Source organism: Metarhizium album (assembly GCF_000804445.1).
Source record: "Metarhizium album ARSEF 1941 chromosome Unknown scaffold_7, whole genome shotgun sequence".
Lineage (NCBI taxonomy): Eukaryota > Fungi > Ascomycota > Sordariomycetes > Hypocreales > Clavicipitaceae > Metarhizium > Metarhizium album.
The window spans coordinates 265,171-278,759 of NW_024467581.1; the positions used below are offsets into that span (position 1 = coordinate 265,171).

General features: G+C 53.0%; 4 protein-coding genes across 4 annotated transcripts; 2 read left to right on the plus strand and 2 right to left on the minus strand.

Moving 5' to 3' along the window:
- Positions 1 to 563: 563 nt before the first annotated feature.
- Positions 564 to 1,793, plus strand: MAM_03551 (electron transfer flavoprotein alpha-subunit; the record flags this gene model as incomplete). Its single annotated transcript, XM_040822350.1, has 1 exon — positions 564 to 1,793. One exon carries the CDS (start codon positions 564 to 566, stop codon positions 1,791 to 1,793), a length of 1,230 nt encoding a protein of 409 aa, XP_040679493.1.
- A 354-nt stretch (positions 1,794 to 2,147) lies between these two features.
- On the minus strand, positions 2,148 to 3,155 carry MAM_03552 (Palmitoyl protein thioesterase; the record flags this gene model as incomplete). Its single annotated transcript, XM_040822351.1, has 1 exon — positions 2,148 to 3,155. The coding sequence occupies one exon, from the start codon at positions 3,153 to 3,155 to the stop codon at positions 2,148 to 2,150; it is 1,008 nt and encodes a 335-aa protein (XP_040679494.1).
- Positions 3,156 to 5,708: 2,553 nt separating this feature from the next.
- MAM_03553 (uncharacterized protein) lies at positions 5,709 to 6,660 on the plus strand (the record flags this gene model as incomplete). The annotated part of the gene is made up of 2 exons (XM_040822352.1): positions 5,709 to 6,175; positions 6,249 to 6,660. 2 exons carry the CDS (start codon positions 5,709 to 5,711, stop codon positions 6,658 to 6,660), a joined length of 879 nt encoding a protein of 292 aa, XP_040679495.1.
- Positions 6,661 to 8,854: 2,194 nt separating this feature from the next.
- MAM_03554 (uncharacterized protein) lies at positions 8,855 to 9,221 on the minus strand (the record flags this gene model as incomplete). Its single annotated transcript, XM_040822353.1, has 2 exons — positions 8,855 to 8,965; positions 9,021 to 9,221. The coding sequence occupies 2 exons, from the start codon at positions 9,219 to 9,221 to the stop codon at positions 8,855 to 8,857; spliced, it is 312 nt and encodes a 103-aa protein (XP_040679496.1).
- Between the last annotated feature and the right edge of the window lie 4,368 nt (positions 9,222 to 13,589).

Sequence of the window (13,589 nt, forward strand, 5' to 3'; positions counted from 1 at the left end):
CATCATCCATCGAGATGCCTGGCCGTATCCGCTCCCCGAAACGGTCCTGATGCAGGACAATATGGTCTGGTCTGTCCCAACTAGCCTCGGTCCTTATCACAGCATGTGGGTGGTGATCAGGATCCTTCGCCGTCATCGTGCGCGTCGCCAGTCCAAAGCGTGCCGCGACATCTCGACTTGCACCGTATGCTACTTTCAAATGCCCGGTCGAACGCCAATTTCCCGACGCAAGTCACCTGGGGAAACTTCGCGCCTGATACTGGGTAAAAATTGGTGAAACTGAGCATCTTGCAGCAGTCAGTCCTGCTTGCATTCCAGCCCGCCGGGCGACCTCCGACATTCGGGGTGGGGAGACGCCGTCCGGTCCGGACCCATACAGCGGAGACGCGGGACTTGCTTCTTCCGAAGCAAGGTCGGCTATTTTTTTGGGTCGCAAGAAAGAAAAAAAAAACTGCCTCTCATCACCGCCTTGGACAAAAGACATCCATCCCAACGGTGCGATTCTGCCATTGTTCCACCAACTCTTCATTAACAACTGGCTGCACACCAGTATCTAAGCAACCATGGCGCCTTCAAAGGAGGTTGCTGTCGTTGGCTCCAATGCCCTGACGTCGATCGATCCCGACCAGGTGTGTACCTCGCCAGCAACGCAGTCACCTCGTCCTGTCTGTCACATTGGAACCTCCCAAAACGCTAACCGGTCAGTGCAGACTCTGAAAGCCTCCAAGGCTCTCCTAGCGCACATCAAGAAGGCCGCTAAAGAAACCTCTGACAAGGCAACCAAGCGAAACCTTTACCAGGATGACGACGACGACGACGGAGACACTCCCGTCTGGCTGACGCTCACCACGAAGCGTCACATTGCCGACAAGGCTCGTCTCCAGCCCGGCAAGATACCCGTCCCACACTCCCTCAACACAGACGAGAACAGCACCATTTGCGCCATCACCGCCGACCCCCAGCGAGCCTACAAGAACATCATCGGCTCAGACGAGTTCCCCGCCGAGCTGAGCAAGCGCATCACCCGCGTCATCGACTTCGGCAAGCTCAAAGCCAAGTACGGCCAGTACGAGGCACAGCGCAAGCTCTTCTCCGAGCACGACATCTTCCTCGCCGACGACCGCATCATCAATCGCCTGCCCAAGGTCCTCGGCAAAACATTCTACAAAACCACCGCCAAGCGGCCCATCCCCGTCGTCTTCTCAGCCAAGCGGCCCAAAGTCGACGGCAAGCGGGCAAAGCGCCAAAAGACCAACAAGGACGATAAGAGCCACATCAATGCCGGCACAGCTGCCGAAATCGCCAAGGAAATCCAAAAGGCCCTCGGCTCGGCGCTCGTCAGCCTCTCCCCAACCACCAACACCGCCGTTCGAATCGGCTACGCGAACTGGACGCCCGAGCAGATCGCCGACAACGTCGACGCCGTCGTGACTGGCCTCGTCGGCAAGTGGGTGCCCCAGAAGTGGCGCAATGTCCGCAGCATCTACATCAAGGGCCCCGACACCGCCGCCCTGCCCATCTGGCTGACTGACGAGCTCTGGGTCGACGACAAGGACGTCGTGGCCGATCAAGAGGCCGAGGCGACGGGCGCTGAGAAGGCCAATGTCGGCAAGAAGCGCAAGTCGCTGGATGCTGGCGCCGAGCCCGAGTCTGCTGCCCCCAAGAAGAGGGCCAAGAAGCAGGACAGGCTCAATGCGGAGAGCAACGATGACAAGTTGGACAAGCAGATTACGGAGCGAAAGGCCAGGTTGAAGAAGCAAAAGGCTGCGGCTAAAAAGGCCATGGATGACTGAAAATATGAAAAATGATGAGAGACTTGAGAAAAAATCAATAGAAAAACAAAGATACCGGTGTGCCGGACTTTGAGGTTGAGGGTCATGCTGCATGGAACATGGTTGTTGCATTGGCGTTGAGGCGTTGAAAATGCGTGCTTGTCATGAACGAGACCAAGGTTTTCAAGTGGCATCTTCATCCGCACTCCCATCTTGATTTACACACGGTGATGAAGCACCGAGAAGTCGACGGACTTGTTGATAGAGAATAGCGTCACCTTGTCCTTGTATTTCAGAAAGCCAAACTCGAAACCCTCATTATGTGCCTGATCCGTATTAATACATAACAAGACTGTACAAGAAACACAAGCACGGTTACAGCTCCTGAGACGCGTCGCCGCCGGCAGAAACGGCCGTCTTGTTGAACGGCCCCAAGAATTCAGCCATGGTGTCATTCAGGACCTGCTCCGGAATCTGCATGTGCTCGCCTTTTATCGTCCTGAAGCTCAGCGCACCCTTGCTGTCCAGCACCTTCAAGCCCAGCCAGTCCTCCTTGTACAGCCTGCGCTCCCTCAGGGGCATATATCGCCCGTTGACCTGGACCTCTCCAAACCAGGACGACTCCTTGGGTATCGAAACGGTGTCGTTCTCGAACAGAAACATGACGAATTTGCTCAGAGTAGCAAGGTTCTCCTTGTAAGCCTCATTCTTGAGCTCCCGCTCATTGTTGATATCTGCCAGGTAGTTCGAATTTTCTAGGTACATGTTGTAACCCTCATCCTCGACGGGGCGGTAGTACTGCGCGGGCACGACGCGGCTCTGCACGAAGCTGCTCCACACGTTGAAGCGCAGGAGCGCCATGGCCGCCTTGCAGATGTAATCGACGGATCCGCACTCCTTGAAGTCGGTGATGCCGCCGTGCTGGCTGCCAAAGGTGATTAGGTTGCGGACAGGGGGGAAGTTGCACCGCTCGACGTAGCCGCGGAGGAACTGGCCGCCCTGCGAGAAGCCAATGGCGTCGATGGCAGGCGCTGTGGAGAGGATGGGGTGCGCAGCCAGTTGATCGCATACTCTTTGTACTTGCTCGCTGACGTTGCCGAAGAAGGTGGCGGTGCGGTCGTTGGTCCCATCCCGGGTAGGGTTGATGATGTGGACGAAGATGCCCGGGGCGATGGTGCCGGCGAGCTGGGTGACTTGAGCAAGGCTTTTACTGTCGGTAGCGTCGCCTAGGCCGTGCCAAATGACGAGGGGGAGAGGGTTGTCGCTGTCTTCGTACGAGAGGCGAGGCCTCTGCGAGTTGGTGTTTTGGGGGGGTGCGGGTGCTGTTGCGGCGAGGGAGGAGCCGAGGATGGCGGTGGTTGTGAGAAGAGATGCCGTGCGCATGCTGGGCTTGTCTGGGCCGAGCAGAATCTCTGGCTGGTGAGTCTTGAGATGGAGGTAGTTGCTGCGGGGAAGGGGAGAAAGTCGGCGACAGCATTAGAGGGATGGAGACGGATGCTGGCGTCAGATAAACTCAAAGCTGACCGCGACGAGGCAAAAAGCATCTAGCACGATTGGGCAGCAGGTACCGACGGAGTGCGGAGTGATTACTATCTCTAAGTGCTTAGGTAGCTGTGTAGCACTTTAGTATGAGCCCAAGTACCTAGGTAGGCCTCTAAGCCAAGTACCGACTAGGTCGCTCCTCAGGTGCCGATGCTACGCACATGAGGAGCTGGTGACGAGCGCTCGCTGCTACATTCCTCCGAGTCCGCTAATCCGCTTCAGTCTTGTCCCGCCACCCATTTCGCCCTCCTGCTGGCGAGTTGGCATCACCAACATTCTTCTCCCGTCTCGCCTGTAGCAGAACCGGTTTCCCTGAAGTTATACCGACCTTATCAACGGCCGCATGCATACACTGCAATGGATTGTTGTTCGCTCATCACTCGCATGCAAAGCAACAAGGCATCCCTCATATCTGCGACCGGGTGGCCTCTTTCAGACCCCTTCTGAAACGCCGCGTGTGCCAGGTTGATTGGCAGGCAGAAGTGTCCAAGAACCATCACCCGCTCATGTCCCTTGTTTCATCATTTCCGTGTTGCAAGTCCGGATTCGAAAGGCGCGCGGCTGAGAACAATGCATATGGTGCCGCTCGATCTGTTTCGCAGCCTCTGGGGTGTTTTGCACCGGCCGGCGAATCGTGCACATGGCTGTCGAGGTGGCCTCGAGGGAATTCGCTGAAATGGGCGTCGTCGCCACTTATTTATCTCCAGTGAACTGATTTTGTTTTGGAAGATATGCTCACCGTCAGACTCTTTGTTCCTGATATCTCGTACTACGTACGATTCTATTTCGCGGCTGATCACACTACACTGTTCTGGAGTAGCTCCCTGGCCGAACTACGATCATCCCTCGTTTCGATACTCTCCAACATGAACGCGCTTTGGGTTGTCTTGGCTGCCTTTGCAGCCTCTGTTGTTTCTGTTCCCTTTCAACCGTTCAGGCTTCCTGTCGGCGGGTCAAATGGTGAACAACCAACGCCTCGGATGGTCTCGGTTCCCGACGCTGAATGAGGAAAATGTGTCGACTGCCACGCTTCAGTGCTCAACAGCTTGAGGTATGGCGACTATGCCCCCATGCCCATATGTGAATGTCTGCTCCTGATGATATGCAATTTAAAAAAACATGTTTCAAGACGGGAATGAGCTTGTCGGTGATTCTACTGCTTTTACTGATGCATTTTCGATATCGCGCTCTGTTGAGATTCTGAGCAGAATATTGGCTAACCGCCAGAACCACAGACATTTATTTCCACTGCGACGAGTAGACGGGTCGAAGAGATGTTTGGCTGGACTCGCGGCAGCATTATTGGCAATAGCTGTGCCCCTCAACCTGCGATGTTGCATGCCGGCCTTTACGCTGTAAAAGCCGTCCTTTTGAATACATCACCTTGGTCCGAGAATAACACGCTTCTTCATCAGTCGCCCCGTGAAGTGAATCAATACGTGAAAGTGCTTCAAGGCAGCCCGGTGGCATTACTGAGCAATTTTCAGTGAGCTGGATCAGGCTAGAACTCGAGGAGACTTCTTGATGGCGACATCCGAAATCATTTGGGATTCTCCTTGACCGGGGCGGATAGGAAATTTGTTGGTCATGAATGTTGCAAGCTGCCTTGGGTGAGAGCTGGCGCCCTGCCAAGGGCCAACAGACGAAAGGTCTACCGAGAGCAGAGTTGAGCGTTCAATGCTTGGCCATTTTTGTCCCACCCACTTGAGAAGTAGTGCTCCGTACCAGTTGGCACCATGGAGCGGGTAGACAGGTGCTCCTGGACTCCACGTATTATTGAAGTGCCAAGCATTGGCAGCTGCCGCCGGTGGTCATGCTTGATAGACGACATCCACTGAGCCGCTGGTGAGCAGACGGCATGGGCCGCCTGGTTGGTCCAGATGTCAGACGTCAACTGGTTGGGTGCTAAAGAGGGCTCGCAGGTTGCCACGGCTGTTGGATGTCTAGACTCTGGACCGACTCTGGATTGCCGAGTGCTAGTACGTACTGAAGTACTTTAGTAGTAGCAATAAGTAGGTTCTCGACCTGAATACATGGGCAGGCACCTACTACTAGGGATCTTGGTACTTGCAGTCAGTACCCACATCAAGTGATGCCGAGCGCACTTGCCCACTCGACTCCCATGTTTGTCTCGGTCTTGGCATCCGGCGCAGACGAGATGCAATTTGTCCATCACGAAACCCAAAAGCTGAGACGCCTTGTTATAAAGCGAAGCCTCGTCCCTTCTCGTCAAACCTCGCAAACTCAAACTTGTTCTGCCCCAAAACCCCACAAGGCACCACGACGGGCCAACACATCCGCAAGGCATGCTATCACGCAGAGCCACCATGACACGTGATAGACGTATGCTGTGATCGGACTGGTGCCGCCGTTGACGGTCCTGGGAATACCATGATGCCGACGCCGACCGAGTACTTTGGATACTCGGTCACCAACATTGGCCCTTTGACCACGAGGTTCACGCCCGCGCCCTCCTGCGCAACCACCACGCCCAACGTCTTTATCGAAACACAACTGGCCGACACTAGAGGACTCTACGGCTTTCCTAGCTGCAGCCTACCAAAATACGAAGGATGCCTACCCTACGGAAAGGAGCTTGACGAGTTGTATCGCCAATTGTCGGCCACCCCCCACAATGGGGATCTGGTATATCATTCACCCGGCCTGAGATGTCCGTCGGGATGGAACCGGGTCGGCGTCGTTCACGGCGGTACAAAGCCGCCAACGGAGCTGGAGGGTGTCTTTACTGAAATCATGACGGCGTTTCCATCACCGAATGGCGTTCCGAAACCCATTCCGAGACTGGAGGCATATGTGGATGTACTTGGTCCGTCAGAGACTATGGTGTGGTGCTGTCCAAAGTATGAATATTGTTTCTAGTACTCATCAAGGCTCTCCCAAGCTGACCAGTATCGCTCCATTTTGCTGAACCAGGGGTTTCCAGGCAAACAAAGATGCGTTTTGCACTTCAGACCTAGGACCTCTCTCGTCACTAAGCTATTCGCAACGATGTGAGGTGTACTTGCCATCACAAGACCTGCTGACTGTAACATCATACCAGAGCACAATTCTGAGCGACCCTCTGGTTGTGGTTACCGCCGCGACAACGGGCGTTATCAGCACATCCACGTATCCCATTGAACCGTCCGAGACCTCTGGTCTGGTGGTTGTCAGTGCTGTTCCAGTCGTGGCGCTGGTGTACAGACAGGAAGATAGGCGAGGCGGGCTTAATTCGACTGATATGGCGGAGATTTACGACAGTGCATCGATGAGGCTGAAACCGAACATCTTGGCGGTTGCGTTGGGAACGGCGTTGGCTGCATGGGCAACCGCCGCTCATTTTTAGGGCAGGCCTTGTCTACTATCTAAACCAGACTCAATCATCGACTCGGAGCCTTTGCTTGAGGTACCGCAAACTAATGAACAATATCTTCCCTTTCCTCCCGAGAACTCGTCATGCTGGCGTATCCCGCAAACCGACAGCTAGCTTCTCACCACTTATACTTTACTCATCAAATCCTAACCCTCGACCAAGCGCTTCAAATCTAGCTCGGGCATTTCTTGCTGGTGACGGTACACTTAGTACGTCTCTTCTACCGACATTGACATCCGCTCATAATGTCCTTACTGCCTGGCAAGAATCTAAAATTTCGATTTCCCGAGAACACCGACTCGGTCCCCTCGGAATTCCGGACCGTCTTTCTCGATTCAACGCTTGCGCATATCGCTTTAGTCCATCTGAACCAAATATATTGAATATTGCGCTGTCCGAGCCACCAGTACCCACAGTATTCATAATTGCATCGACACACATTTGTTTTGAGTCCTGGACTTGATGCCATCCATCAATGATGTCGAGTGTCTGTCAATGACGACGTTTGTACCGAGGCAAACTATAGCAAAATCATGAATTTCCCGCAAACTTGCCCATAGGATCCCTCGATAGTTGCTGCGTCAAGCGCTGCACGCCCGCCCAAGTCTAATACTGAGGACGGACAAGGTGTAGGTTGTATAAAAGGAGAATGAGTCTGCCACGGGGTGAAGCACGTTGCGCCTCGAGGAATGAGAGTTGGTCATCAAGAAGAATTAATGACAATGGAAGGTATCGCAGAGCTTGACGACCCTTGAACTTGGGTTTGTTCATCTGGTGTGCAGGGGAGAATCAGCAGAAATGGTAGCAGAGTTGGATACAACGGGATGAGCACACTTACGCTGCACAACGCAAGATGACAACACCAAACAGAAGAAACACGTGAGACGACGTGGGACGCATCTTGTACGACGCTGACATGCGAGCATCCAGGTAACAACACACCTCACCTGGGGAGCCGCACCGGGAAACTGCCTCCCGCAACGATCGTTTGGAGTTCTCAGTACAGCACTCGACAAGAATGCCGTGTCTTCTTGCTATGTGCAAAGTCCCAAAACAATAAGAGTGCTGCACTAGGTACACGCCGCGGATGAGTGTGATGCTCGCGCCAGGAGAAGTCATTCAGCGGCACAGAATTCCCAGCACAGGAACTTACAGAGAATGTTGTGATGATGACGAGAATTTCACGTCGTTCCTATTCACCGTTCCCTTTGCGCTTGCTCTGTTCGCTGCGGTGGAAGAATGAATGAGCCACCGCAGCCCCGGAATGCGGAATGTTGTGTCCTTCATGCAAGATCCCGTGAGCCAGGCAACATGACTGTGAACTTGCTTAGGCCGTGGCTAGGCGGACGATGCGCATTACGGCCCCGTGAATGGTATCTACGGGCTTCATACTGGCGAATTGTGTGTCAATCAGCTCGGTGTCCTCCGGCCTCTCAAAACAGCTGAGTCTTGCAAAAGCTTGGAGATACATGCCCTCGCTGAGAGCATTCTAAAAGCACTGAGAGTAACGACGCCAGACCTTGACCGCTTCAGCCGTTTCCCGAAGCACTCGCATCATCCACCCGGGCTTGTGTATTCGCGCCATTTCCTGGACGAATGTCTCAAATCTCCCTGCGTCGGCATTGCTCCCCGGCACCGTTGCTCAAGTCTCATTTCACACAAACTTTTTCCAGAAATCCACAGCCTGCATGTCATGTCTTGGGTCCCGAGGCGTACCCGCATGTCTTGTCGGGAATACGTCACGGACGGCTGGTAAGACGGCATTTTGTCGCCGTCTTGGTATGCCCACGAGGAGCTGTAGTTTCCGAATTGACGCGTCTGTGCACCAATCCCTTTTTTTTTTCTCAGTGACAGGGGGTGCGTATCTCGCGCTGGCAAGATTCTTGGAGTGGCAATAAGGAGTTGCCAGTGACACGGCTTCGCCGACCATCGTGGACTCTGTACTTCATGGTTCACCTTGATATCCTGGTCCAGTGACTAGGCAGCACTATGTTCCCGCATTTCCTGGTATTAGTGGAAGTAACTTTCAAGGGATTGGCGGCAAGATTGGAGTACTGCGTCGAGCTCTGGCTGCATTGTACACCAGGGAACGGCCAGGAAGAACTGGGTTCGTATTTTGGAAGGACCGGCGCTTAGCAGCTCTGCAATGGCTTTTGGCACTATTCGTCTATATCACAAAGGTCTGTATATGTGAGCTGCACTTCAAAGCCTCCAAGTCGGGCAACGTTGTCGAAAAGTCGGCTGTATACCAACTGATTGAAAGATGTATTTTGTAGGCCTGCTTCGGTGTGAGGATCGCTCACCGTGCTATTTTTAACACCCATACATCTTACGTAGTGGTTGGGGGGAGCTGGTGTAGGAGCGGGAGTATTGATCAGACTATTGACGATGATAAGTCTGTCTAGATGGATATCCTGAGCGTTTGCAGCATCAATGATGTCGACGATTCTCTCATTACGCTGTTGGAAGAACATCATGAACTCTGGGTCCATGCTGGCCGAGTTGGTTCTCGGCCCAGAGACCGATGTTGTCATTGTAATTCTTATCGTGGGTGTACCCCTTGAAGAAGATTTTTGCAGAATGCTGTATGTCGTGGGCGGCTTGGTATGTTCGATTAAGGAGGCGTCGCGATTTAGCTTGAGATTGTACCGACTTGTGTAATGAGAGCCGAGCGCTGGCAGCCCGGCCGTGGGATCTGTGAGTTGCATGCCGCCTTCGACAACCCTACCAGACTTCGTTGGTCAACATATAGAATGTTGACATGATTAATAAAGCCAAGCTGTCTCCGAGTCTTCGATTAATGAAATCGATGGCATTTGATCCCGTGTGGTACCGGGGTACTAGAAGCCAGTCCGTTATTTTTACATACGTACTGATGGGGAATGTCTTTTTTTTGTGTATGACGTCGTCTAAAATACCACTTGGTGAGTGAGCTTGACCAGCGTAGGACTTGACGCTACGTATTATCGTCTCGCACATACCGGGCTGGATGCGTTTCTAAAGGCTGGATACATATGGCCGTGATGAACTCTCGCCGTGTCAATGGCTCGCCAGAGTATCTCAGCCTGCGGAACGTCTCAGTTAGCGTAGAGGTAGAGGTGTCGTTTATAGGACAAGTGAATACATACAACATGGTCCCGTATATTCAAAGCTAGCAGTCAGAAGGCTCGAGGAACCCAACGAAGAATGAGATGCATAAGCCCCCCCCACCCAAAAAAAAAAATGCGGCTATGGAGTCTCCTGAGAGTCTTGAGCCTATTCATTCCAAGCTCACTCATATATTGAGGTCTAGACTTTCCTTTTATACAGCAGGAATAGCGATCCATATCATTCCATCTCTGTTTGTTTGTTAATTGGTGCTTTGCGTTCTCTCTTCACCCAAAGGCCTTTGAGGGCGTATTTCCACCGCACCAGTTGCCAGAGCATTCCCTAGCTGAGGCGGAACCAAAGCGAAATTCTACCAGTACCAAGTATTTCTCGATGAAGGAAAACAGTTTTCGCTTTTGCTGGACGTGTGACAGAATGACGGTGCAGACGGGAAGGGATCTGGCCCCGACAGCCTAATTTCATGGACAAGGGACATTGCCGGGCCAGATAGACACGATTACAATTTAACTGATCGTGTCGGCAGTGAACTCGGGAGAAACTGTAGGCACCCGCTGTTCAGACCTTGATTGCTGCCACAGCAAATTTATTTTGGAGTGGCGTCCTCAGCCCCAGCACCGTTTATCACACCAGCCATATCCTGGTTTAGTAACCTGGCAAAAAGAAGGCCTGGTACTCCGTAGTATTATGAAAGATGGAAACCGGAGTGGAGGGATGCTGCTTGTTTGTATTTGTGGCGCGCTTCATCGTGGAAATTCATGTCTCATTGGGACGCTAGTAGCCGATCAAAGATACTCCTGAATAGCTGAAACAACGAAGCATAATCCCACTGAAAGCAGGGATAACCCGGCGTCGTCGCCAACAGCGTCGTTTGTCCTGCCCTGCGGACTTGAGGCCTGCAGCTCGCCATTCAGGACACGTGGTGGTTGGATGACAATAGATTCCGTCGAGGATACGGAGTGTTTAACTTGGACAATAGACACGAGCCAACTGGTTCCGGGAGCCGTCTTACTGTCTCAACTCCGGATGTCGATACACAGCATTGCCATGTAATCTTCTCCGACATGAGGCTCGGATCTGTTGTGGACGTCTTGTTTGACAGTCAAGAGCCCTGGTACTCCGTAGTGTAGCGGCATTTCGGATGACGGTGACGGGCAGATGGAAACACCAGGGTGAAGAGATGCAACTCCACACGGCACCACAGCGGATTGCGGGATGTAGCGAACAAAGAAGCATTTGATGAACAAGCGGTCAAAATGTAAGTTAAATGCCAAACTGAAGTGCCAGTCGGCCAATGTTTCCAAGAATTTGTCCTGATCCCGATGCCTGACATTGACTCACCACATCGGAAGGTAACTACATCAATAGCGGCATGCCCAGTCTTCCATTGCTCCTTCCAATACGGAGTATACTGTACTCATTTCACGGCCCCTGGAAGGTACGAGGGCCGGGGGACGTAGAAATGGAAAGCGCCAAGAAGCCTCCAGTCTGTCCCGCGGGCTTCTGGTGCTCTGCTGACCCGCGACCCAATGCAGTCATCGTTTGTAACGTCTGAATGAATGTCGCGACACTGCCATCGGAGTCATCAAAGCAAGCATTTTCAACTTGCCGACCAAGGACCCCCAGACCAGAAGCACGGACGCCATCCCCTTGGCCTGGCCATCGGGCCCTCAAACATTGACAAACCGTGCGGATCACATTGGCCCTCGGCTATTTGGCGCTCTGGCCATGGATGACAATCGACGCTCGGCATTCACAACCACCAAAACTCAACCAGCATTCGGTGCCCCAGGCCCGGGCCAAGCGAGCCATGACCACGCCAGTACTAGTTAGTACGTACGTGGCAAATGGCTTTTGACACGGAAAAGGAGCCACAGACGATAGGCTCCAACCCTGGTGCCTGCACATCCAGAATCGTTCCGACACAGCTCGGCCCCTGGTCGTGGAAGCTCCAGAAAAGCCCCCCGCTACCAGTCGAGGTGGTGCAAGGGCCATGTGGCGGCTGTTGAAGATTCATCAGTGTACGGAGTACTCCGTATTGCACTCGTGCAAGACAGACGTCGTAGGTTGTACGAAGAACTTCGTACTCCGTATGATGTACGGCATTGCCCGTTGCCTGTACGAAGAACGGACGCTGAAACTGTTTTTAGAACCCGCCAATTCGGTCATTCGGTATCGTATGCGCTCAGAATACACGGAGGAAGAATTCTTCGAAACGCCAGCGGCAGACTCGCCGATCCGCACCCTGCAGGAGGGGATGTCTCTTGGACCCAGGCCGCCCACTCCTCGCCCTCGGTTTGCCCTCGGTCCAAGACATTGGAATAGTAATTTGTCAAGGTATAGTTCTTTGGTTGCAATCTAAAGGCTTGACATGACATGGTCGGGTTCATCGCCGGCATCTCTCGGACTCGCCTGGAATATATTGTTTCTGCATCATAACTCGGAAGCCCAGCAAGTCTAGCCCCTGCAGCCCATGATTTGCTTTTACATCGTCATTTGGATCATGCTTTACGAGAGGTTCGCAACAAATTTCCGGGCGATCTTCTCCACACCGCCCTACTCTCCAAGGCCATGAGACGATAACGGGGTTTGGTTGCACCTACTTCTTGCACTATGCCTTGATCATCTTTGGGGGCGCCTCAGTGCTCCACGTGGATGGTACCACAGAAGCCTCACCTTTTGATCCGTCTGTTCTGAACTATGAACAAATGCCACCGTCGGGAGACGGGCGAGGAACGGTCCCATCCTTTTCAAGTGTCCATACTCGGCACACGTGGCTCGTTAAAACCAATGGCCTTGTCTTGGTTTACTGCTGACCGTTCTGCACCGCTACTCCCGAAGACAATAGTACAATGGTACAATTAGCCTACAATAGGTAGGAAGTACTGTGAAGTGCAGAATACTTACTGGTGGTGATTTCGTGCGGGTCCCTGAGTATTGCGTCGTTAGCTCTGCAGGAACGGCTGCAATTCCTGACACAAACACAGTCTGGATATGATGCACAGAGCGTTAGAGGAGTTGACAGCAGCATCGACTGCATACAGTTCGCTTAAAGCCACTGGATGGCTGCAGAAAGCTCCCCTGATGTTAGGTATGTAAGCAGATATTGTTGGATCGGAGGGGTTGCCAGGTCTTGGATGGTCCTAATTGGCTTCTAGTTCTTGGTGTGGCCGCCAGCCTATGCAAATTCAAAGATTGGCTCAGTGGCTATGGAAGTTGAAGCCCATGCCTGGAGCTGTCTTTGTCCCCTGACTCATCCCTGTCCAAGTTTATGTTAACTACTGGCTTGCACGACGTTCTGAGGGTATCACCACTCAAACCATCATTATTGCATACGGCGATTCCCCAGGGCTCGCTCAATGTTTGATAACTACGTAGCTCAAACTCTGCTATTACTTCAAACCGCACAACCTCCGGTACCGCAACATTGGGACGGGGCTTTTTGAAACGGACCACCTCGGCATGCTCCATACTCGAGCAGTTGTTAAGCTAGAAAGGCAGGGGCTCGCAGTGCACCATCCCATCTTTGAGAAATGCCTGCGGAGACGACCGGGACAATACCAAGCTACGGAGTCGTACTCCCCGTGGAGAATACGCTTTGAGCATTGTTCCCAAGAAAGGCATGCACGACATGTGCCCAGGGCCGCTATCACCGCTAGAACAGGGCCCCCTGGTCAAGGGGCACGGCCGTGGCGTCGTTGGATCACCCATGTCTATCAATCCGACCACCCATCCAATTGTCTCACCAACAGCCTTCACTCGGTTTATGTGGGCAAACGTCACTTGGGGGGGGGGGG